The sequence below is a fragment of the Mangifera indica genome, chromosome 2 (assembly GCF_011075055.1).
Source record: "Mangifera indica cultivar Alphonso chromosome 2, CATAS_Mindica_2.1, whole genome shotgun sequence".
In the NCBI taxonomy this organism is placed as follows: Eukaryota; Viridiplantae; Streptophyta; class Magnoliopsida; order Sapindales; family Anacardiaceae; genus Mangifera; species Mangifera indica.
The window spans coordinates 257,468-267,842 of record NC_058138.1 but is presented as its reverse complement, the minus strand read 5'-3'; the positions used below and the strand labels follow the sequence as shown (position 1 = coordinate 267,842).

The 10,375-nt window shown below is 32.6% G+C and overlaps 1 protein-coding gene across 1 annotated transcript; it reads right to left on the bottom strand.

Annotated features, from left to right (window-relative positions):
• Positions 1–3,772: 3,772 nt before the first annotated feature.
• On the bottom strand, positions 3,773–8,819 carry LOC123199199 (protein NRT1/ PTR FAMILY 4.6-like). Its single transcript, XM_044614093.1, has 7 exons — positions 8,735–8,819; positions 7,241–7,344; positions 7,087–7,159; positions 6,770–6,987; positions 6,261–6,683; positions 6,056–6,180; positions 3,773–4,950 (listed from the first exon to the last, which is right to left on the bottom strand). The coding sequence occupies exons 1-7, from the start codon at positions 8,817–8,819 to the stop codon at positions 3,777–3,779; spliced, it is 2,202 nt and encodes a 733-aa protein (XP_044470028.1). The 3' UTR covers positions 3,773–3,776.
• Positions 8,820–10,375: the final 1,556 nt, after the last annotated feature.

Below are 10,375 nucleotides of genomic sequence, written 5' to 3'. Positions count from 1 at the left end.
TCTATTGCAAGTCAATTTGGTCAAATAATTATTTAAACTTTAAACTAATATTTTTAAAATCATATTAATATCAAACTGATAAAGGAGTGGTCTAATTTAATTGACAATCAAAATAGTTAACTGTTTAAAAATGATATTTAAATTAATTTTATATAATTAATTATTAAATATATGATATGAATTATTTTAATATAAAAATAAACTGAATTTGATAATATATATATTCAAAAATTTATAGATGAAGATTTGGATTCAAATTTTAACAACAAATTTTTAATAAAAAATTAATTTCTTCTACTAACTAGACAAACCAAGGTTTTTATTTAGTTTAATTATTCAAATTGTCCAATTTAATCCAATCTAAACCTTAAAAATGATTTTTCAACAAATCATTTCTATTTTTTCTTATAGGTGATGATTGAATCATTTAATTTAAGTTTTAAAATCATGTTTTAAATATTGATTCAGTTTGAACCAACCACTAAACCTCGCTCAAACTAATTTGATCAACTCGTATTTAAACGCGGATTACAAGTTAAACTAAAAGAAGCCTCGATTTGGTGGAACAGCAATCAACGGGCAGATGCAATTTATTGGTGGAGGGGAAAATTAGAAAGTAATTAAGAGGAGGGAAAGTACAGTGATTGATTAATTGAAAGAGGTAAATGCATGTGGAGTAATTAATGAAATTAGGGTTTGACCAAACAGCAAGCAAATCATTATAAATGGGACGCTTTGGTTGGTTTGAGTTTGAGTTGTGATGATCTGATCACATGGAATTTGAAAACACAGAAATCAATGGGAGTGGCTTCAATCAATACAATTCAGAGAGGGGGCATGTGAAGGCGCTAGGTCCCATAATCACATGCTTTCAAATTCCACCAAGCACACCATTTTCTTCCTGGCTTGTACCTTCAACTTTCACCACATATTTCTGTTTCCCACTTCTTTTTTAGGGTTTTGCTCCAATATTAAGTCAAAGCATTGTTATTAGTCTCATTTTATAATATATAATATATAATAAATATATCATACAATATAATATATATATATATATATATATATATATATATATATATATATATATATATATATATATAAACAATTCATGATTATATATCTTTTAAGAGAAATGATGACTTTATATAGATATATATAATAAATTTTATCTTATGATATGACAATATTTCAGATATACAATATTGAAAACTAGATTTCATTAACATGTTTTAAAGATATCAATGTTTTTATATTCAAAGTTATATATGATTAAATATGATAAGTTTTATAAAATATTAATTTTTCTCTCATGAAATTTATAATATATTATTACTAAGGTATTTTTGTAAGTAAATAGGACAAAACTCTGGTACCGACATTGCTCTTCAGTCGAACTAAGGATCATTTATGAATTTTCTTTAGATGTCAAAATATTAAACAAATTATACCAACTCTGAAATTAATATGATCACTCTTTAATGAAGATGTTAGAATTGTGATTACTTCATCTATAAGGCATGTAGATACAACACAAATAGCTCAATCAATGGGTGGAAGCTCCACTCGTCCGTGAACAGGCTGGGCTAAGGGTAGGGTAGAGGCAGGGGCAATGCCTTCAAAATGTTAAGTAGTTTAGAGTTAATCCATCAAGAGTTACCTCAAAAGCACTCTTAGGAATAAAGTATTCTGATAGGTTTCTCTTAGATATAAAAATATTATTATATAAACTTGGTATAATAATTTATTAATAAATACATTTATTAAAAAAATATATGATCAGATAGTAAAATAATATTAATTTTATTAAATGTATTTTTTTATAAATTAGACACTAATTTCTTTTCATTATTTATATTTGTTAAAAATGAAAATTCGTTTTAACGAAAGATAATTTAAATAATAAAAAAAAGATTTTATATATAAAAAATATGAATTAATTATTAAATTTAAGATTTGTTTTATTTAATATGATTGATAATTACATATGGGAAAAACATCTGGACCAATCCTTTAAAGAGGATGTTAATGTGTAATTTTGTTGCACTCTATATTTTGATGAATTAGTGGTTTCTTTTGCTCATTGTCGGTGGCTATATTTGTGTACTTGGTATCCAGTCAAAATCAACAATTTGTATGATAAATCTGCCGACAATTAAGGCTTTTGGTCTTTCTAGTTTCTTCTCAATTGCTGATATTATTGCTGCGTGGCTAGCTGGAACGCAAAAGCTTCGTATTATAAGACAATTTCAACTTGTTCTGGGACCTGGGGAATTTGGTTGTACACAACTGAATGAATTTGAGGGGTTCGAGAGGCTCAATTCTGGCAATCCGGCCCCCTAAATTTATATTCTAAAGTTGACTTCAGTATTTCTGACTTCTGTCTCTTCATGCTTCAAATAAATACTTACCTTTCAATCCTAATCTAAAATGATGACTCGGGTTAGGCTTAGTATGAGATAATGTTAGTCTCTTTTGAATAGTCAAATATACGTAAAATGCACAGGTAATCTGCCCCCGAAAACCACTGAGCATTTATCACCCTCAGGGTTGTGTGTTATAACTCATAGAAATGGCCAAAATTGAGAGCTTTTGGGAGAAACTTGGATTTCGACGGGTTTTAGGCACAAGTTTTGTAGATCTTGAGTTCGGGTATCTACTTGACTTGTGAGAGAGTGTAGAGTGTGAAAGAACACCTTAAAAATTATTAGACATTCTCTCACATATGAAACTCATATGTTATAGTCTACAAAAATCGTCAAAACTAGAGATTTTTAGAAAAGTATAGATTTTAGTGGGCTTTAAACATATGTTTCAATAATATTTAATGAGGTCATCCACTTTGATTGATGAGAAGGTAGATGATGCCAAAAAAATAACCAAAAAATTGTTGGGTATTCTCCACTCTCAGGGGCGTGCCTATAAAAAATGTCAAAACTAAATATTTTTGAAAAAAATGTAGACTTCAATTGGTTTTAGATGCAAGTTTTTAAGATATTTAATGAGGTCATCTATCTTAATTTATGATAGTGTGGATGTTGCAAAAAACACCAAAAAAAAAAAACTATTAGGCAATCCCCCACTCTCATGGCTCATGAAATTGGGATTTTTGGAAAAACGTGAATTTCAGATGATTTTGGGAACATGTTTCAAGGATTCTTAGAAAGATTATTTACCTTGAGTCATGATAGGGTAGATGATGCGAAAACACTCAAAAAATTGTTGGATGAACCCCCACTTGGAAGGTTATATGTTGTAGCCTACAAAATTATATAAAATTAAAGTTAAAAAAATTGGATTTCAATGGATTTTGGGGTGTAGATTTCAAGGATCTCAATAGGTTCATTTACCTTGACATATTGAAAAGGTGAATGGTGTTAAAACATCCCAAAAACTATTGAACGTTCCCGCACCCTCAAAGCCCATAAGCTATAACATTTCAAATCTTAATATTAATTCAACATTATCCTTGAAGTTCAGATAAAAAGATATAGAGGAGACTGCAATGCCACAAATACTAATAATAGATACAAACATAGATTAAAAATCTAATATATTATTATATGATTAAATTTTATTTCTTTTTTAATTTAAAATTATTTAATTATATTATAATATATTATTGTTTGTGCTAATATTTATACTTGTTATACAAATATATAATGTTTTTCAATAATAAAATATTTGTCACATGTGTAACTGAACCTTTACAACACACATAGCGAGTCTCACCAACTTAAACAAAGAAAATGCATTGAATTAATTGCTTCTAATTTTCATCAATTATTGGCTTTTTCTTTATCATTTCCTGTTGTTGCAGCTTCTTCATGATCTGCGTTTTCCTTTTCTCCTTCATCGTTTTCTGTTGTTGCAGCTTCTTCATGATCTCCCTTTGCCTTTTCTCCTTTATCATTTTCTGTTGTTGCAGCTTCTTCATGATCGCCCTTTGCCTTTTCTCTTTTATCATTTTCTGTTGTTGCAGCTTCTTCATGTTCCCCCTTTGCCTTTTCTCCTTTATCATTTTCTGTTGTTGCAGCTTCCTCATGATCTCCCTTTGCCTTTTCTCCACCATCCTCATCCTTCTTTTCTTCTTGTTTAGTAAGAATCAACTCTTCTGGAGGTCCTGTTAATATAGACTCATGAGCATGCTCAGAATGATCTTCAGGTTTGTACCTGTACCATGAGGCTGCCACCACATAAAGTGCAAAATTTAGCACACTGAGAATGGCCAAGAACCAGTAAAACAAATCCAGCTTATTCTCGTTAATGTTCAGTCCATGCAGCCATCCTTGTTTGCTTGGAGTCACTTTTTTTGTCACTGCATTTATAATACTAACAAATGCACTGCTCAAGAAGTAGCCAAATGAGAGTGAAAGCCAAGTAAATGCTGTGGACAGTGATCTCATTCCTGCTGGAGCTTCTTTGTAAAAGAATTCCAGCAATCCCACAAGAGTAAACATGTCTGCAATCCCAAAAATCCCATACTGAAATGATAACCAAAACAGGCTGATAGGTTTAAAAGGGTTTTTGAAGAACTGGTTCCTTCTTTTAACTTCGATAACCCCTGCTACCGCCATTGATATGGCGGAAAGAACTAGCCCCACGCCAACACGTTGCAGCTGCGTAATGCCTGAGGGATGCTTGGTTATCTTGCGCGCAAAGGGGACCAAAGCGTATTCGTATATAGGGAGAAGAAATGACATGAATAGTATTGGAATCACTGGGATTGAAGGAGGAGGAACTATAAATTTGCCCATATGGCCGTCCATTAAATAGCCTTGTTGGACCGAAAAGGTCTGAAGTTGTGCTAAACAAGTGTTCATTATGATTGTACTAGCTAAAATTGGTAACATTCTTATGAGAACTTTCACTTCTTCGACTTGAGTCACAGTGCAGACTGTCCATGGTGCTGCCTTCAAGTCTTTGCTCACAATTGCAGCCTTGTCTAGCCATCTGCAAATTCAATGAACATATTAATATTGATAACGAAACAGAGATTGTATATAAGATCAATAAAGTAATTTTCTTGGTTCACCTTCAATATTTTCTTATCTTTATCATTACAATATATAAATTTGATATAAAATTACTATCACACTCATACAAGAGAACAATATGTTTATTTTTACTAAAATTATCATTCTTAAATCAAACCTTAGTAGGATTCTTGTTTCTTAAAAAATTCATAAAATTTTCATGAGATAAACTCAACCCGCAGGTAGCTGACTAGCAGTGGGTGACAACCTTTCTGTTCTATGATATGAAACAGGTAGTTAAACACTGCTAACAAGCTCAAGGGCATTGCCCCATGTACCATGCCTGCTCATTGAGGAGCGAGACCCTGCCTAATGACCAGATAGCAGGATCTAGTGTGCATCAATTAAATGTTTTATAAACCAAGTGGTCACCAATCTCATAAATTAAGGTCAATAGTCTTAAATTTTATCAATGGTCAACTTAGTTAAGAATTAAACTAATGTATTAGCCCAACTGTTATAACTTAGTTGTTTACTTAAAAGGTTTCGAAGAATTGATTAAGTAATGTTCAGTACAGGAACACATTATTTGAGAGAGGCCAGCTCCAGGTTCAATGAGGCGTGTCTCCTGGATCAAGGCGCAGCTAATCATGGCAAGCTCCAGGTTCTATAAGGTGCAATTATTGGACTTCCAGGCCTAGTTTAGGATTCTAATTAGTCACATTGTAACAAATTGGGCAAACTGGATTTTCATATGAGCATCTCATGTTGTATGAAAATAATAAATATGTTTGAAGATAATAAAATAAAAGCTGATTAGATGGTTATTGAACTTCTAAACTGTTAAGATGCTTTTAGGTTATATGCACTATATAACATAGATATAATATAGGAGAGATGCTAGATACGGTTAAATAATTTTTAGGTTTTAAACTATCATGAGGGGGTATTTTGGATTGCAAAACCTTGGAACAACTCAACCTAAAATCATGATAGACTACGTGTGGGACAGTATCTTGATCCACAATGTTACAAAAAAATAAAAACCAACTTGCTATACATATATAAGAATGAAACAGTACCTAAACTGGTTGGTGTGCAGGAGTCTTTCTTCCATTGCAGCTCTTTCTTTCTCATTGATCTCATACAATTCCTCAGGATTCTCTGGCAGTGATTGCTTCCGGTTTTTAAATGCCACAACTATAACCTGTCACATATTCAAATATACTTAGAAGCTAAATGAATATACATTTATACGCAATTTTGGAGGTGGAGGTGGAGATGGACCTGAACAACTGTTATAATGGGGCTGTCTCCGGGTGGTTGCAGGTGATAGAAAGGCTTCCCGCTGATGAAAATAATGAAGGCAACAAAAGTAGCAACAGCTGCTATGAGAAAGCCCTTGTACCATGCTACTTTTGTGCTAACATACACAATGAAAGTGACTCCAAAGGCAGCTCCAATTGTGGTACTTAGCATTAGCCAATTGAAATAGGTGGGAAGTGATTTTGCTTCTATTGGATCATTTGGATTGAATTGATCAGCCCCAAGTGGAGGTACAGCTGCCTTAGACCCACCTGCACCTAATGCTAACAAGCACAGAGAGACATATAGCATCACTGCTGCACCACCTTTCACACAACTTGTCTTGCCACAAGCATCTGCATGCAAACTGTTTGTGGCAGCTTGAATTGTTACTAACACCAAGGCCTATAAAAATTCAAAGTCCAATGTTAAATCTCTATTTTTAAGGTTTCTGATACTGTATATTTAGTAGGGAATTTATGCTTCCTCACCAGAATTTCGATCGTTCCAAAAATCAGAGCAGTGGTGAATCTGGTTAACAAGGTGTCAGAAATGAAGCCACCAACTAGACTGAGCAAGAAAGTTGAGCCCATAAAGTTTGTGAGAGTGTTGGCAGAGCCTGCCGAATTGAAGTTCATCACAGAAAAGAAGTAGTATCCCATGGTGATCATGTTGGCTACAAATCCCATGTTCTCCAATGATGTCAAGGCTACACAATTCGAAACAAATGGAAAAATTTAATCTTAATGTTAAGTTATAACTGGATTCAAAGCTATGTAAGTTGTATAACCATGCATAATTGCCTCACCAAAAATAAACATGCAGGCTCTGAATCCACCCTTTCCCTTGGTGATCAATGTATCTTCTCCATTGTTAGTCTCCTGCATGAACCCGAAACATGTAACTTATCAAAGAGATGGCTAAAGAGAATACCAAAAGGGATGAAAAAAGATGATACTCACCATTTTTTGGAGACTTTTTTCAACAATTTGTGAACTAGAAGGCACAAGTTTTGGAGAGAAAGCAATAGAATGTGTGCAGAATGTTGAGGGTGCAACATTTATAGCTCAAAAAACAGCATAGTTTATACCGTATATGAGAATAAACTTTTAAAAATTCTAAGGTGGGAAGTTGAGTGTTTTTATCTTATTTGATAAACGGACGAAGCAAAGCTCACTTGGTGTTATCGCAAGTAGCTTTCAAGAGCTCTACTCAATTAGTTCAGGCTGGCCAACTCCATGTCCACTTATGTAAGCATTACTCAAGGAAGTAGAAACATTAATATAATGGTGTTAAAGAATATCTTTGGGATCCTCACTATGTTATTACTTTTATTGAGAGACAAAAGAATTTATGTACTCATCGATTTGCTGTTAGCCTGATTCCCAGGCAAAACCATAGGGTTTACAGGTGGAATGTTTCAGAAACTAGCTAGCTAATAGCTATGCAGTTAGATCATGTTTGTAGGAATTTACAAAGCCACAACTATTCTAAAACTGGGTTTAAAACAAATGTTATATCGCAGAAGCATATTTAGGTGATCACCAGAAGAAGGGAATGGGGAGCACAGATGGCACACAAGAGCTGATATGATATAAGTATAGGTAGTTTAGAAGCACACAAGGGCGTGAATATAATGGGCAAGCGCAAAAATGAAAAGGGGAAGACTAAGAGAGGGACTGAGGAAGGAAAGAGTACGCAAAAATTGAGAGAAAACACAGTGGTGGGAAAGTTTTAGCCTCTCGAAAATTAAATAGAGAGATTTTTGGCCTCTCGTAAGCCAGACCTGAGAGAGGAAATTGTGGATTGTTCATTTTTGTATACTATTTTGTCTGTCAACGAATAGGGAATTCTCATCCATTGTAAAGCAGGTTGAATCAATACAAATTCATTATCTAATTTCACCATTTCCTGCTACTAATCTGTTCATCTAACAATCTGTTTGCCTGTTATTTGCTGGGGTGCCTAACACGGTGACAGAAGTTATCCGGTAAGAAATAGACTATTGTATTTATAGGCATTTGCTTTCAGCTTCTGCCTTCTATTCTATAGCTTGTGTGAATGTTGCTGCGATTCCTGGGTTAATGCACAATGACAAATGATTTTATTAGAAAGTTGAAGCAATTTCAATCGCCCAGAAACATCAGTACGAAAAGTGTGACCAAAAAGTATTTACATAGCAGAAAAGAAAGAACTAGAAAAACTTGGACAAAATAGAATTCAATTTCTCCTGACCATTATTGTCCTCATATTTTCATTTGCAAGAAGTTCCTTGAGGAGAGGTCCCTTCCAACCAACATACCATTTACGAATCTGTTCAAAGTTTGGAGAGAGTGGTCAACCAGTCCGTCAATATGTTGTCCACTTTAGACATCCAATCCGTGGATTTTCCTTTTAGCTTTTGCAAACGAGAAGGAATCTTGACAATTTAGGAGCTTGTAGGATATTGGACCAACCTTTTTTATCATTTCCAAGGAATGTGTTAGTCTGATTTGCCCGAGTTGTTATATGAAGCCACTTGGCGGAGAAAAGCCCCTCCATCATTTCAATCAACCATGTGATGATCAAGCTTCTGATATGCAGGGATAATCTGGAATTCTTATAGGGAAACTTGAACTCTGGAACAATATATAATGACCATCCTCTGCATGCAACAAATTCTTCCACATTGATGCAATCTACAAGTTAGAAAGTTTGAAGTTTCTTTGTTCCTACATTAGAAAAAAAACTTGTGCTTGAATGACTGTTCGTGATCAAGCCCTTTGACCAAGATTGAAAATGATTTTCTTTTACAAGCCATGAGTTCAAGCCAAACTGATTCGGCTTTGATTTAATGTTCAGTTTGAACAAGTTAAATTCGAGATGAGATAACTCTAGTTTGAGTTCAAGTTAAGTTGGCTTGAATTCAACAAATCGTCAGAAAGTTGTTAACAAATTCATCTTTTATAATAACTTTTCTTTTTTTTTAACGATTTTTCCTTCTCTCTGATTGTTTCCCTTCATCTTTAATAGTCGTTCTTTTTTCAATGTTTTCTTAAAGTTTTTTGATGGTGTCATCGTCAATTCCAATGACCTTAAATTTGAATTTAAACTCAAACTAAACATTTTTATTCGGGTTAAGTTCAAGTTAATTTCTATTCAAACTTAACTTATCTCGAATCTATCCCTAATAACATTGACATTTGAGTTGATATCAATTGGAGTAATAGCTCCTACTATAAAATTAGTTAAGTTTGCTTTCAAGGTTGACCTATACCGTTTCAAATTAATATCAAATGTCAATATCACTCTTCATACATGTTCACAATATAAAATTATTAATTTAGACGGATAATCTTATGCAAAAAATTTTAACTTATAATGTTTCAATCAACATCAAAGGCCAACATTACCTATGGTATCATATTATATAAAATAAAATAACTTTAATCTTACCTTAAAAGGTTGATTTAAACTAGGAGTGGAATCTATTTGAATCAAGTTCAAACAAAAGTAACTCAAACTCGACTAAATATTGGAATGGTTAGTTTGAGATTGAATTTAACTCATTCGATTAGCGAACAATATAATTAAAAAAGAAAAAAGGTCATTAGAAAAGAACATGAATTGTTTGAATTAAAAAAAAAATTGTTAGAAAGAATAATTGTCCAAGAAGAAGAAGAATCGTTGTACCGCAAGTTCTAATGTGAGGATACTGGCAAGATGCCAATCACAAGCTAAGTTACAAACTAAACAACATTGTGAGGAAAAAAAAAAGAAGTCCTCTTCAATTATTATAATATAATAAAATTACATGCATAATTTTTATACACAAATAATAATATATCATTATGTGATTGAGTATTGTTTTATTTTTAATTTTCAACTATCCAATCGCATGATGACAAGTTGTTGTTTATGTATAAAAGTTATACTCATAACACTACTCAATTATAATATTTCTTTTTTTATTCAATGTTGCAACCTAGTATTTAGGGTCATGTTGTTATATAAAAGATTACTATAATATTTGTTTACTTATATTACTAATGTTTTAAAACCGAACTAAATTAATTAATTCAACTGGTTAAACCATAATTAGTTTACAATTTAATTCA